General features: G+C 36.6%; 1 protein-coding gene across 1 annotated transcript; it reads right to left on the reverse strand.

Moving 5' to 3' along the window:
* Nucleotides 1-14,938: 14,938 nt before the first annotated feature.
* Nucleotides 14,939-15,877, reverse strand: LOC142224712 (uncharacterized). Its single transcript, XM_075294501.1, has one exon. It carries the CDS (start codon nt 15,875-15,877, stop codon nt 14,939-14,941), a length of 939 nt encoding a protein of 312 aa, XP_075150616.1.
* Nucleotides 15,878-16,639: the final 762 nt, after the last annotated feature.

Raw genomic sequence — 16,639 nt, forward strand, 5'->3', positions numbered from 1 at the left:
AGTACTTTGTAGCCATTTTTTTGAGGATTGCTGTTCTGTGCAGTACTTCAATAACACATGTTGCAGCTGATCTGTGCTTGACATAGGAGAAACATCTGTCAGGAATGAGGTTTCTAGATTCCAGAAAGTCAACTATTCTGTTTTTAATTAGCATGTTCGTGATTTTAAGAAAAACAGGTATCAAAGAGATCGGTCTGAAGTTCTTAAAGTCTTCCAAATTTTTTTGGGGTTTGGGAATCGGTACTATTTTTATGTATCTCCATTCTTATTTTACATTGTTGTCCTGGAAGGCATTATTAAGGGCTGTCAGGAGATTTCTTTTTGCAAGCGGAGGTAAGGCCTTGACCATATCATACGTTATGCCATCCCAACCGCCAGCTGATGAGCCTTTCCTTTCTCTTAAGACTCTCTCCAGTTCCTCATATTCAAAATTGACAACATTTCCGCGAACAAAAAAGTCTTGACAGACTTCATCATCCTTTGGTACCTGACTTTCAAGATATTCAAGGTATTGTTTGTTGTTATCCTGGTTCCATAGATTTCGTTCATTTTTTCGTCGTCTTCCAGTGACGTTTGTGATGAAGTTCCAGGACTCCCTTGTACCAGGTCTCCTGTTGAGCTCATCTAATTTATCTTTATAGTTTTCTTTCTTTGCAATAGATACGGCCTGGTTGCACTCTTTTCTCCTTTCACTTGCCAATTGTAAGTTTTCAATAGAGGGGTATTGCATCGTTCCACCAACTTTTGGGAGTCCTGTTGTCTTTAATCACAAAGGTGGCATCCTTAATTTCATTCTTAAAAGCATCCTCAATCAGATTTAGATCAGGTTCCAATGTCATGCTGCCAAGGGCACCGATTGTCCTATTTTTCGATAAGAAATTTTCGTATCTTATATTTTCCGTTTTAACCTCAATTTTTATGGGAAAATGGTGACTACCACCTATCATAGTAGGCAGTACATTCCAGCTAATGGCTGACGCCCCATTGGAAAAACACAAGTCAAGTACTGAGTCATTATCCTGTGTCAAATCTCTCCTAAAAGTATGCGCTCCATCGTTGAAACATATGAAACCAGACTTTTCTGTTAGATCATGAAGTAGCTTTCCTTTGGCCAGAGTAGTCCTGTCTCCCCACCTCTCATTGCGGGCATTGAAATCTCCAATTAACAAAACATTATTGTAATCTTCCAGAAAAGCAAGATGTCTGCTTACTTCCATCTCATATACTTTTAGACTAATCGATGGTGGAAAGTAGACCGAGCATAAAACATAATTTGTTTTGAGATTATTTGTTCTTGTAATTAAAATATCTTGTGTGGAACTGAAAGTCTATAACAGTGAAATTAATATATTTCCTAAAGGCAACGGCAACACCGCCATATCCATCCATTGTTAACTTTTCTACCATATTAAAATTCATAATCTTTCTTTTTTTGGAATCCTCATCTAGTGCAAAAGTCTCCGATAGGCAACAAGCATCAAATCCTTCGTTGTTCAGAAAATACTCAAGGCTGCTTATATTCTTATTGAGAGATTGTATATTATACTGAAGTATTGTGATTGACATTATTATTGGTTTGAGATATTATTTGGTAATCATTATTGATTCCAACTTTGTTAAAACGATATGTGAAATGTTTCACGGCTACAAGTCCAGCTTCACTTCCAGTTTGAGCAAAATGGTCTCTCATGAAACGTAGAAATTCATGCATAATCTTCTCCAACTCCGATGCAGTGTTGTATTTTGGGTGCTGATAAACTGGTAATGATGGGCTTGGTTCAGCAAACATCCTGGGTTGCATTGTGTCACAAATGACAAATTCTTGCATAGATCTGGCTCTATTTACCTTTTTAGCCACAGGAGTATACGGCCACGGTGTAGGAATCTTGTTAGATTCTTTGACTTTATTTTTCACATTTTTTCAGTGCTTGACAGCAGGGGGTACTCCTCATTGTCCGTCAGTAGATCAAATCTATTTACCTTAACCTGCGCAAAAGTGTTCATAACCTCAGATCTGGCCATTTTATTTTCAGTCATCAGTTTGTTGATCTTCTCCTCCTTTGTCCAGACCTGGCATTTAGTCTTGTCTGCAGCAGAGTGTCACACTTTTTTGCATAAAACGCATCTCGCCACTTCACATTTGCCATCACAACCATTGCCTTCTACTCTACACTTTATACACCTTTTGTTTGACTTGCAACTTTTTTCAAGATGCCCAAGCCTTCCACAATTTCTGCATTGCCTAACAGCAGGATAATATGTTTCAACTTTCAATACAGTATAGTTGACTTTTACATGTTCGGGAAGATTGCCTCCAGAAAAACCTACTTTTACTGAATTGGTTTGTACCATTTTTGTTCTGTCATTTTCTTCTCTTCTTGTGAACCTTTGCACAGACATGACCTTTAAATTGGACTTCTCTTTAATCAGAAATGTCTCAATGTCGTTTCTGATTTCCTGTTCAGAATTCGAAAAAGGAACATTTCTCAAAACTCCAAAGTTTCTACATAATTTCTTGGTATAAAAACCTTTAGCATTTTTTCAGAAAGTTTGGGATTGTTTACAAACCTGTTGGCTGCACGAGCGTTCAGGAATGTTATTTTATATAGTGTCAGACCAACATCTTTAATTTCATCAATTTCATCCTTATCCGAAATAAAACTTTTAATCTTCTCATACAAGTTCAAACCATTTTTCCTTCTTGTGTTCTTAATTTCATCAGCTTGTGATGTATCCACCAATACCGCAAAATCTCCTTTGTGGTCTTCGCCATACAATATTGTTTCATCTTCCATTCTTCTTCTTTTCCCTTGTCCCTAAAATTAATATTTCCGTTACCTGTATTCTCAGCCATCCCCATCACTTCTTCTCTTTCCATCGTTTTCGCATGTCTCTTCGACCTTTCGCCAGAACCGTTACCCATAGCAGCACAAGTAGCATTGTCATAATATTCCATATCTGCGTCCTCCAAGTTTCTCTGAAGAGTTCTATTTGCATCAAAGGTGTTGTTTTTGCTTCTGGTTGTTCTGTCAGAGGCAACATGAGCCAAAATCAAAGACTTCGTCGCCCCATCACATTTCTTCACATCCGACGCCATCACGTCGTCCTTTTCACAAAAATCTGCAGAAATGCCGAGCAAGTTGCACTTATTTTTCTTTTTTTGCTTTTCAAGTCCAAAAAGGTTTATTAACAGCAACAAAAAGAAAATTTTTTGTTTCCTTTTTGTTCTATATTTTTCTTTATTTCTTTGTATAAAATTTACAGCGCGCAGAGTGATCTTAGTACTTCAAAAGCAGAAACTCGAGTGTCAGATTGAAAGTTGTCTTAACACTCGGCCACTGGCACCTCTATCAGCAGATCCATCCGATTTTGATTTCCTTACTCCAGCTCATTTTTTAATCGGAGAACCAACCAACTGTATACAAGAGCCTTCTTTGTTGGACACCAATATCAATCATCTTTCTAGATGGAAATGCGTGGAAAAACTCAAGCAACATTTTTGAAAGAGATGGCAAGGTGAGTACCTAAATCGACTTCAAGCTGGACCCAAATGGTTAAAACCCAGAGCGGAAGCGGAAGTGATCTGGTTCTCGTATCCGACGAAAAATGTGGTCCTGGGCAATGGTACGTTGGTCGCATTCAAGAGAATTTTTCCCGGTCAAGACGGACATACAAGGGTAGTATCAATCCTTTCAAGAAATAAAGTTTATAAAAGGCCTATTTGTTTCTTTCCAGAAAGGTCATACAACTGGTCAACACCATAATCGCCAAAAGAGTAAAACCATTCAAAATCATACAACAATATCTGTACTATCACTCAACACAATCTCCATCAACACTAAGCCAAAAAAAAACAAAAAGGATAAGCCAGTTTTAAATCGCTGTGAGTCGGAGCATAGCGGAGCTTTACGGCTCGACTAAAATACTCCTAACGATTGGCAATCCTTTCCAGCCTCATCTCGAAAAACTTCCGTTCTTCAGGAGGGAGAATGTTGGCAAAGCAGCCAACATACCATATACTTTCATTTTATATCTTTAATAATTTGTTAAAATCAAAATTATTTTATCATAAATTTATTTACATATCCAACACACATTTATTTATATTTATATTCATATTAAAATTTCATTTCTTTTCATTGTGTTAAATACATTGTAACATGTTTAATATGGTCTAGATATATATTTAAACTCATTTACATTATGTTGAATATGTACTTATACTATAGATCAAGAGTGTAGTTATCATCAATGAATTTTACTTTAACATTGCTCGCTGCTCATTTCATTCATATTGTTACGTTTTTATATACACAGAAAAAACTGAAGCAAAATAAAAATCAATTATTGGCATAATTGAATGAAAAAATTATATCAAATACTATTTTTATTAAGTCAAACATGAAAATAATTGGTTGAATGAAAAACTGGCAAAAATATCAAAATTCACTGGTAATTGAATTCAAAACACATCAATTACTATGTTCAATTGGACCAAGTATAAAAGTTATTGATTTAAGTATAATGCGTAATTGCCTGAAAAAACTGTTTATGACGTTGCTACGTAACGAAAAATAAATTAATACAAACAATAAAATGTCATTTATTGTTATTATTAAGAATCTTCTTAAGAACATGGTCGAATTTACCCGCAAATAAACCGGGGTATCGGTACCGCGATTCGAAATGTTAACATTTACAACATTTTTGGCGCACCATATTGTATTTTTATCGCAGGTAAGTACCTTTATCTAAATACCAGTTTTTTGGTCAAGCGCGTTTTTTGGAAACTACACTGTAAGAATTCTCTCCGTAAAAATGAACATTTTCATTGTGAGTCTAACCTGTGACGTGTTGGTAGAATTCTTTCTCTCTCTCAAGCACATTCACGAAATACTCATGTACGTTCACGCAAACAGAACTTTTAAAGACGATTTACGGTTCACAACAATTTTTAGACTCACGAGAATTCTCGTGACTTCGACCATTAGTTGGGATCACGACGAAAGTATCACAGCACAAACTTTTTACTATGGAAAGTTAATTTAATATATTTAGTACATATTTCTATGTTCGTAAAATTATTAAAATTCGCTGAAAGCTTTAATAAAATATGTAAATGATTTATTTTGTTGTATAAACTTACACACATCCTGAATTGGGTCGTTTAAAAACTTGCGAATAAGCTTTGGAATATATATACAATTACATTCTTTCTATTTTGTTTTTACAATTAGGTCGTGTACACGTCAAATTGCCTTATTAATGGATATAAGCCGACTGTCAAAAATATGTGGCCTAGAGGAAAATGTGTTTACTTCGAAAACGGGGATTTCGAGGATTTCTTCCCAGCAACAGAAGGTAAAATCATGTAAAACTTTAAAATATTTTCGAAACTTTGAAACGAATAGATGTTTGTATTACAGAAGAGCAGGATGCCTAAACAAATCGCATATAAATGAGGAAGATTTGGGAAATTCCAGCAGGTGGTACAGATAATTCAAAAACTGTTTTTTCTTTGTGAGTTAGCCTGTTAAATACGTCGTTTATAATGAATATTCTGTATTTTTCTACCAAACATGTACTTCGCTGTATTTTCAATTATACATATTTTCAGAATTTCTTTTTTATAATAAAAAGCATTAAACCTTTTTTCAGAGTGTATTTGTATAATTTTCTTAAATTAATATAGATTATATAGTACAAAGATTGTATTGATTAACATCGTATTAAACACAATTACGATAGTAATTGTATAGGTTACAAAATTCTATAAACATTGTACTCAGTTCAATTACGACTGTAATTGAAAACGCTTTATATACTTCAAATACTAATGTATTTGGATTGAGTACTATGTCATTTAAATATTTTGACAAATTCCAATTACATTTATACTCAAGGCAAATATTACTTCATTTGAAAATAGTTTTATGACAACCTTACAATTTGGGTAATTGGATTTACAATTTTCGTCATAAGCTGAAAATCAAATACAAAAATAATTGAATTCACAATTTTTGTATTTGATTCAATTATTCACTTTTTTCTGTGTAGAGACGTATTTAATTACCCGATAATTAAAACACAGTTCTTTTCAAATAACGACAATCTACAATTTATTTGTTTAACTGATTGGTTTCACTTATTTGCTCTACGATGTGTACTGTATAAACTTTAGCTTACGACTGACTTGACTGCTCCCTCCGCCAGGGGCTTATATACCGTGATTTGACGATTTCGAAAATTCTGGATAGTCTGGCCTACAACCATCTAGAACTATGTAGATACAATTTATCTAACACCACATATTCAACTGGTTATCTTCATTGCCTACAGCCATCTGGAATGTTCTATCGGCGTTATTGTACAGGTGATATGGCACACATACTTTTAGGCTTATGCTAATAATCGAGTGCATTCTACTAGATTAGGTAGATGTCGTGCAGGCATAACATAAGTGATTATGGTCATATTACTACAATTATAACAATAAGTAAAACAAAAGGCGTTACTTTTACAATGAACGATTGGAAAACACAAACACATAGGAAAGTACTAGAAAATAAAGAAATGACTCTAACAAGTTATGACGTAATTTTATCGTTACAATTTGAAATTTAAATTAACGTAAACTAATTTAAATAAGCTTAAATCTAGAAATATCACATTCGTAACACTGCCTCCCGCTTAAGCCTGTTCGTCCCGAATAGGCACAGAACCCGTTCCGTATGAAGCCAAACGTTCCGGGTGAACGACTTTCATCTTTGACCTTGGGCTGTCGTCTTTTTGAATGCGGTATACAACATCATCGATCTTCTTGATGACTTTATATGGGCCTTCCCACTGTGTTTGTAGTTTAGGACATAATCCTTTCTTTCGTTGCGGGTTGAATAGCAGAGCCAGTTGTCCTTCACTAAAGCCCTCAGTGTTTGCTGCACGATCATATCTCGCTTCATTCTGTTGCTAACCATTTTTATTTTGTTTCGCACTGATTCGTGAACTTTACCAAATGTGTTTGGTATGTCGTTACTGGTTTCTTCCATGGCGAGCTCATTGGGTGTAGCGCCAAATATCAAATCTCCGGGCAACTTCAATTCCGTTCCGAATAGGAACTTGGCCGGTGTTCGTGACGTAGAATCATGTATGGCTGATCTATAAGACAGCAAAAACTTTGGTATATGATCGTCCCATTCTCGTTGGCCGTTATCCACCACCTTTCGAAGATGTTCTTCCAGAGTGCGATTAAACCTTTCTACCATGCCATCAGACTGCGGATGCAATGGCGTAGTCCTTGTTTTCTTGATACCAAGGGAGTCACACATGTCTTGGAATATGGCTGATTCAAAATTTCTTCCTTGGTCTGAGTGTATCTCGGACGGCACACCGTAGCGACATATCCAGTTCTTGTCGACTACGTCTACAATCGTCTTCGCCTCTTTGTTTGGAATGGCATAAACTTCTGGCCACTTGCTGAAGTAATCCATGACCACAAGGACATATCGGTTTCCAGAATCACTTACTGGGAAAGGCCCTGCAACGTCCATTGCTATTCTTTCAAATGACGCTCCTGGCCTATACTCTTGCATAAGACCTCTACTTTTTCGTCTTGGCCCTTTCGCCTTTATGCACTTTTCGCAATTTGCCACCCATTCAGCAATTGATTTCCGGCATCCAAACCAGTAGAATCGTTGCTTCACTTTCTTGGCTGTTTTGGTTATTCCCATTATTCCGTCAAAACATCTCTTATTTTAGAATCCGGTACGATTATTAAATTTCGGCTTCTCTTACCATCTTCGCTTTCCCATTTACGTTAGGTTAGGTTAGACATAGACTGTCCCATTGAGCCCAGTAAAACCTCATACACATTACACATTCAAAATCTACTTTAACTAGATTTCAACTGTCAGTTGCCTTATAAAAATGGGATTTCAAATCCACTTTTAGTAGATTTCGAGCCTAATGTGAATGAGCTATAAGATTTCATAAGTGGGCTTTCGGCTGCGATGTCTTGCTTGCTGGGTTTCGTATCTTCTTCCTTCGCTGAAATGATTTTGCTCAAAATGGGATCTTTACGCTGTTCTGCTGGCCAGTCCACTCCAGATTCGACGTGCAACAGCCTGATATCCACGATTTCTTCCTTATGTTCAGCTTTCGAGCAGTGTTTGCACTCGACATTACAAGGTCGACGTGGCAAGGCGTCCGCGTTGCCGTGTTTGCCACATTTTCTATGCTCGATACTGAAATCAAGCTTTGGAGTCTTTCTATCAAAAGTGCCACCTGAGCTTCCGGATTCTTGAATTGAAGCAACCATCGTAGAGCTGACTGATCAGTTCTTAGCAAGAAATTTGTATGGACATACAAGTATTTGTGGTAATGCTTTACACTTTCTATGACAGCAAGCAACTCCCTTCTCGTTACGCAATAGTTCTTTTCGGGCTTGGACAACGTTCGGCTAAAATATCCGATGACCTTCTCTTTACCATCTATCTGTTGGGACAACACACCTCCAATTCCGTACGCACTAGCATCTGTATCCAAAACAAATTTTTCGCCAGGAATAGGATACGCCAGAACAGGAGTTAAACATAAAAGTTCTTTTAGACGATGAAATGACTCTTCCTGTTCTTCACTCCACTGGAACTTCGTACCTTTTTGCGTTAATTTATGGAGGCTTGCGGCGATGCTGGCGAAGTTTGGTACGAAACGCCTGTAGTATGTGCATAAACCAAGGAAGCTGCGCAACTCGTGGAGATTCCGTGGACGTGGCCAATCTTTTACTGCTTGAATTTTGTCTTCATCGGTGGATATTCCCGCTGGAAAAGGGAGCATTTCTTTGCGTTAAGGCGTAGACCAGCGGCTGACAATTGCTGGATAACGTCTTTCAAGTTCTTAAGATGCTCGTCAAATGTTTTGCCCATCACTATGATATCGTCGAGGTATATGAAGGCCGGTATGCACCTCTAGCGAAATTTTCGGTAGCAAAAATTTATTTAAGTCTACAACAAAAAAACAGGGCTGTGTACACAAATTTTAAACCAGCTAATCGCTTTTAAAAATTGTTAATATATGTTCCAAATATTCCTTAAATAAATTGTTTATTATTTACAGACCTTTTAAAACTTTTACGCACACAATGATTGTAATAAATTAAAAGTTTGTTGCCAAAATATGATTTTGACAACCCTGTTATTTTCATTAGAGGTGCGTACCAGCTTACGAAATTGAACGCTACCGAAAATTTCGTTAGCATAAATAGCAATGCATTTCTTATGGGAATGAAATTTTTCGCTAGAGGTGCATACCGGCCTTGAAGCAGGACTTCCAATGCAACCCCTTTAGCACCCGCTCCATCAATCGCTCGAACGTAGCCGGAGCTTTGCAGAGCCCGAATGGCATTACATTGAATTGCCAAAGACCGTCATTAACGCCAAAAGCTGTCTTTTCTTTGTCTTTCTCGGCGATCTCTACTTGCCAATATCCACTCTGCAAATCAGGCGTGGAAAACCATGTTGTTCCGGCTAGTGTGTCCAACGTGTCATCAATGCGTGGAAGCGGATAACTGTCCTTTTTGGTAATATCATTCAATTTTCTGTAGTCCACGCAAAATCGGGTACTTCCATCTTTCTTTTTGACCAGCACAACTGGCGAGAACCAAGGACTTGATGATGGTTCGATCACACCACTTTCCGCCATTTCCTTAACGAGCTTTTGAACCTCATCTCGTTTTGCTAGAGAGACACTTCGTGGTGCCTGTTTTATGGGTCTTTCTTCTGTGGTATTTATTTCATGCTTCACCACAGATGTTCTCCCTTGATTTTTCTTCTCAATGGCAAAGGCGGAGGCATTTTTCCATAACAATTTCTTGGCTTTATTTTTCTCGGACGGTGATAGATGACGTGTCCATGTTTCGAAATAACCTTCCAGATGTTTCATCACCTCATTATGCTTCTTTGGAGATTTGCTTTCCAAATTGACTATTGCTTCGGCAGGAGTACATTTGCCAATGTCCGAAAATTTTCCAATTTGCTCTTGATGGTCAGATAAATTCAAAACTCGAACTGGTATAAGTCCCTCTTCATTTGTTGTTACCAGGGCATTTGCTATCAAGATGTTGTTGTTTTTATTTTCTGCTGATTCAACAACCCACAATTTGCCGACTTCACAATCTCCATTCATAGAAACCCATATAATTGTTTCGGCATTTGGTGGTATTGACTGTGGCTGGCTCATTGTCAAACATCTGACAGGTGTATTCTCACTGTAGCCCACGTTTACCGGTATTTCGATATCGCACCAGGTCATTACACGACGCTTCATATCCAAGTTGAGACCAAAAGCAATCATAAAATCCGCTCCAATTATAACTTCGTCCACTATATCGGCCACAATGAATTCATATTTAACGGATTTGTTTGCAATGGTTAACTTTACAGGAACCTTTCCATATACAGTTGCGGGTTCACCTGTAGCCGTGCGTAGTCTGACTCCAATTAGTGGTGTAACTTTTCCTCTTACTAAATCGGATCTAATGATAGATTTCGATGCACCAGTATCCAACGTCAAAGTTCGCTTGTATCCATTAATACCACCCGCAATAGTCAAATTGTTATTTTTCTGTTGAACTATTGCTATAGAGATTGTGGGGCCATCACATGAGGGATCCAGCTCTTGCCCCGCTGAACTAGCTCGATTTAGTTTAAATGTGAATCACTGGACTGTGGGTTCACCCACATATGGCTATTGTTTGGTGGTGAAGGCGATTTCGATCTTGATCGCTTACGACGTGCTTTACATTCACGAGCAACATGTCCATGCTTATCACAGTTGTAACACTTTATTCTGGATTTAGTTGTCTCCTGCTTCATTTCTTGCATTGCCTGCTTAACGGCTTCTTTCACTGAGTCAATTACGGAATTTGACTCATCTTGCTCGGTCTCTACTCTGCGTACCTTGTGAATTTGAGGTCGTGCCAACAATCTCGCAGTTTCTTGTGCAAGTGCAAATGTTACTGTTTCTGCGAATGTAGCGAATGTAGAAGGCGATTTCGATCTTGATCGCTTACGACGTGCTTTACATTCACGAGCAACATGTCCATGCTTATCACAGTTGTAACACTTTATTCTGGATTTAGTTGTCTCCTGCTTCATTTCTTGCATTGCCTGCTTAACGGCTTCTTTCACTGAGTCAATTACGGAATTTGACTCATCTTGCTCGGTCTCTACTCTGCGTACCTTGTGAATTTGAGGTCGTGCCAACAATCTCGCAGTTTCTTGTGCAAGTGCAAATGTTACTGTTTCTGCGAATGTAGCCTTTTGTGACGCATATGTTGCACATTTTATATCAGGGTCTCTAATTCCATTCACAAAGGTCTCGATCTTGATGCGGTCCACAAGTGGATGACTTTCTCCTGGATATGTCAAAAGCACCAACCGCTCAACCTCTGTTGCAAAGTCTTGTAGAGTCTCATTTGACTTCTGGACTCTTCCTCTTAATTCCATTCTGAAGATGTCTTGCTTATGTTCTCCGCCGTACTTACGTTGAAGTGCCGCTATTACTTCATTATAATTATTTCTAGAGGCAGCGGGAATGCTTTGTATCACATCAGCGGCATTACCCTTTAATGCCAATAGAAGATCAATTGCTTTGTCATTGTCGTTCCATAAATTTCTAGAAGCAACCATTTCGAATTGGAATTTGAATACATCAAATGAAGTTGAGCCATCAAAAACAGGAGGTTTGGTTTTCGATTTTTTTTTTGTTTTTTTATTTTCATCTATGGATTAAACCCTTAAGGTGAGTATTAAGTTCAAGTTTAGCCGCTAAAATCGCCATTTTTTCACGATTACTTTTCTTTAATAATACTTTTTAAGGAATACAAACTTTGTGTAAACTTGCTTTGGGCTATTCCCCTTCAAGTTATAGTAAAATCTACAACAAATATGTATAATTTTATTCCTTTTTTTATTGATTTAGTTTTCACTTTAGTGAAAAAACTCGAACTTAATACCCACCTTTACAGACTAACAGTAATATATTACATTATATACATATTGTTTGTTAATATATCAAGTATTTAATAATAATGTTATCTTTTTCTTTACATTGTATTTCTCTTCTGACAAATCAAGATAATAATAAAATTTATTGAATTCTTTACAAAGACGGCGAAGTGGATCGTTGTTTTCAAAGTTCGTTCGAAAGTATTCAATGTGGAGCAGTTCAAAGTTGCGGGTAGGTCTAAAGGGTACATTGAATGATATGCTGTTAATAAGGAAGTCAGATTTAAATCTTCCGTTAATTAAATCAACCATAAAACAGATATTCAGCATGGTACGTCTACTTTTCAGTGTAGGTAATTTGATGAGCGATAGTCTTTCTTTGTAAGACGGCAAGGTTTGAGGTGTCCAGTTATTCCGACGAAAACAAAACAGTAAAAATTGTTTCTGAACAGATTCAATACGATTGCAATGAATTTGGTACTGTGGGTCCCAAATTACAGATCCATATTCCAGGATAGGACGCACAAGTGAAGTATATAAGTTTCTTGTAACAAATGGGTCAGAAAATTCCTTACTCCAGCGCTTGACAAATCCAAATGACCCATAGGCCTTATTTACAGTCATAGAAATGTGAGATCTAAAATTTAGCATGCGATCCAAAAGTATTCCAAGATCTTTAAAGGATTCAACAGTTTCAAGCGTTGTGCCATTCAAGTTATAATTCGTGTCGATATAATTTAATCTATAAAAAGAGATATGCTTGCATTTCCTTATGTTCAGTTCCATCATATTTGATGAGCACCATCTGTACATGCTATTCAGATCAGATTGGAGTAAGGATTGGTCATCACTATTCCGAATAACCTTTATAATTTTAACATCGTCAGCATACATGAGAGTGTAACCATATTTAATGGCTGATGGAAGGTCATTTATAAATAGGCAGAACAATAGAGGGCCAAGATGACTGCCTTGTGGAACACCAGAAGGCACATGTATTGATTTTGAAATAATGTTATCAAATACTACAAATTGTGTACGATTCTTTAGATAACTTTCAAACCAGGATACCATTAATTCACTGAAGCCCATGCGATGCAGTTTGTACAGTAAAAGTGAATGGTTTACTTTGTCAAACGCCTTACTAAAATCAGTGTAAATGACATCAGTCTGTAAACGATCTCTAAAGCCTTCATTAACCATTGTAGTCAATTCCAAGATATTTGTTATGGTCGAACAAGATTTACGGAAGCCGTGTTGTTTAGGCGATAGAAGAGAGGAGACTTGATGATTCAAACTATCAGAAATAATTTTCTCCAACAGTTTTGGAATAGCACTTAATTTAGCAATGCCTCTATAATTCGTAATATCTGACTTGCTTCCATTTTTAAATAGCGGAATGATAAATGAATTCTTCCACAACGTAGGAAAGTGACCTGTGCGCAAAGATTCATTAAACAGAAATGACAGAGCAGTCGAAAGAGAATGAGCACAATATTTGAGGATGTTACTGGGAATCCCATCAGGGCCCGGGCGATATGAACATTTTATCTTTTCCATATAACTCATCACAATATCAGGAGAAATAAATGGAGTAGTGAATGTCGAGTATTCCTGTATCTTATATGGGTACGCATCAGATTGCTTGAAATCCTTATGGCAGTAAGTTGTTGCAAAGAACTTTGAAAACAAATTACATATAGATTCATTATCATCCCCTTCAACAGCACCATAGTGAAGGGTTCTTGGATACACATTTGATTGACGTTTAGAATTAACAAATCTGTAAAATGACTTTGGATTAAGCTTCAGTTCATTTTTAATTTTCGATAAATAATTGTTATAGGATTGTTTATTCCACAGGTTGTATTCTGAACGAGCAATTGAGTAGTTTGCATAGTCAGTCACAGATCCAGATTTTTTATACTTTTTATAAAGTTTATTCTTTCTATTCTTCAAGTTACGTAATTTACTGTCATTCCAAGGTGGACCAGTGTGAGAAGTTATTCGAATTAATGGAACAGATTGGGCTATGAATGAATTCAAAGTTTCATAAAATGTATTTATTGATTCATCAAGATTTCTCGCTGGTAAAATTTTATTCCAATCCACATTTAATAGTAATGAGTTCAGTTTTTCATAATCAGTTCTATTAAAAGAGAATATTTTATCAGTTTTCAATACGAGTTTATTTCGCATAGATCTCGAAAAAGACATATTTATATCCATACAGACAGTGGGATGATGAACATCTTCAGGATTTACAACGGCATTGACGCGTGATAAAAACACATCTTTTAGTTCATTTGTAAAAAATAAATCAAGTAATTTATTATTCGAATTTTGTATGTTGCTAATTTGAAAAAGACCATCTTTTAACAAGTTTTCAACAAATTCAGATTGATATCCATTTCTTAGCATTGGTACGGAGTAATTTATTTCCTCACAATATTTCCATGTAATAGATGGAATGTTAAAATCACCAGACAAAACAATCAAATCAGAGGGTCTCGAAGTAGGTAGGACCGATTGGATAGCAGTCAAATGAGCATTATAAACATCGTTACAAGAACCAGGAGGAATATAGGAGCAAGTCACAAACAATGAATTATGGCCGCACCTTATTTTCACTCCTATATATTCAATTTGAAGTTCATTTGGAATATCAATTTTTGATGAAGCAAATTTCGAAGAAACAGCAATTAGGACGCCGCCACCAGATTTCTTCAAACCAGTTGTGCGGTCACATCTATAAATTTGGTACTTGTCGCATAAGATTTCAGTATTTAAGATATTACTTTGAAGCCAGGTTTCAGTAAATACAATCAAATCATAATCAAAGCCAAAGCTATCCGTATAAAGGTTGCATAATTTTGTGTTAAGTCCCCTAACATTCTGATAAACTAAAGTAAAATTCGTATCAGACAGGGTTTTATTCAGTTTTTCGATTGCTCAACGGGACGTGCAGGTAAACGGGCAACTCTATCTCTAAAAACAAATTCATGCACCACAGCTCTGTAAGGCCAAAATTCCGGATTGACCACTGTGTCAAAAATGTCCTCAGGTACGAAAATTTTGAATGACGACTTGTTCCTCCTCTCTACAAATTGCAGTTTAGATACCTTAATGTCTACATTTGCATTCAGTTTTGATTTTATGTAGAAATGAATATCATCCTCAGTTGTTTCTGGAGCAAAACGGGCAGCAAAAATGGTTTTCATTGGGGGTAAGACCCTTAAAGGTTTTGGAGCTGAACCAGCAGGCGATTGATTTGTAGGTGTATTAAAAGGAGAAAAGAATGAATTAGTATCAGTTAACACAGTAGCTGGTGCCACTACTGTTCCAGTGTTCAGTGAATTCGAATGCGACGGGGTAATAATAATAGGTGGAATAGGTAAAGGTGCAGTTTCAGCGTTGTTAGTAGGAATGACAACAGTCTCTGAATCGTGAATATTATTATTGGTGTTAACTATTGTCGGAGAAATTGTTTCAATCTCATTGTTAGATGAATTCTTGTTAGATTTAGATTTCTTCCTTTTTCTGGAGTTTTCAGTTGGTGATTGTAACACTATGTCCAAGTTTGAAGAATTATCAAGAATATTCTTATATTTTTTAAAGCGATCTGAGATCAAATCAAAATCCCTCGAAATATCATCGAGTCTGGCTCTACAGTTTTTAAAAAAGGTAAAAAACTCGCCATCAATATGTTTGCACTTTTCACAGCACCACCGCAGACCCTTATCTTCACGTAAGTTGTCAATTGTGCGTGCTGCTAATTGCGCACATTTTGAATGGTAACTTGTTGAACAAATCCAGCACGAAATCATTTGTTCATCCAATTTAGTGATACGACACGATGGTATAGGGCAAGCCATTTTTCAATTTTTCTTAATATGTCAAAGACAAGAATGTGGATGCAAATATATTTCCAACAATTTCGCAATGAATAAATATATGATTCAGACTTGAAATCAAATGTGAAATTTAATACGTAAAATCCAAAGTATACTTCTAGGCATATACAAAATCAGAGTTGAGTTTAGGTTAGCAAATTCAGTACTTAGCTATTTCAACAACCAGTGATTAGTACTTAGCCTGATCAACAACCACAGAAAAACTTTTGAAGTGAGCTTTTATCAATCAAAACAGAAGGAGAACAGTGGAATGACGTTTCGCTGGCCAACACTATTGAGTGAGGAGTAAGCTGACGTTTCTAATTTGTGTACTCACAGGTCAAAGCGCCTTTTCTCTTTGTTTACAGAAACCTCGAAACAACAACAAAAACTGAAATATTTGTATTGCTTTCGATGGTTTGCAGTTTTATAAAACTTTATAAAAATACAGCTTTCAACACAAAACAGCTCAAACGAAATATGTCGAACAGAATGCAAAAGCTTTAGATCACGTTAAGCACCGGTTTTAGCACAAGTTAAGCGAGATATTCACAATGAAATTTTAATTTTAATTGGAGCAACTTGAAAACACGTCCAACAATGACCGTATGACCGTACACTTCCCTCGATAACACGTACTGGACCACCTTTTATTTCTAGTTCTGAAATTTTTTTCTCAAGGTGTAGACATTTCTCATCATGAACCACAATTTTCTCATCTACGGAAAGGACTTTCTTATCTAA

This window comes from Haematobia irritans, chromosome 2 (assembly GCF_050003625.1).
Source record: "Haematobia irritans isolate KBUSLIRL chromosome 2, ASM5000362v1, whole genome shotgun sequence".
Classification (NCBI taxonomy): Eukaryota; Metazoa; Arthropoda; class Insecta; order Diptera; family Muscidae; genus Haematobia; species Haematobia irritans.

Bases quoted from the DNA above. Each gene is read 5' to 3' on its own strand.
- LOC142224712 (XM_075294501.1), bottom strand. From the start codon at position 15,877: ATGGCTTGCCCTATACCATCGTGTCGTATCACTAAATTGGATGAACAA.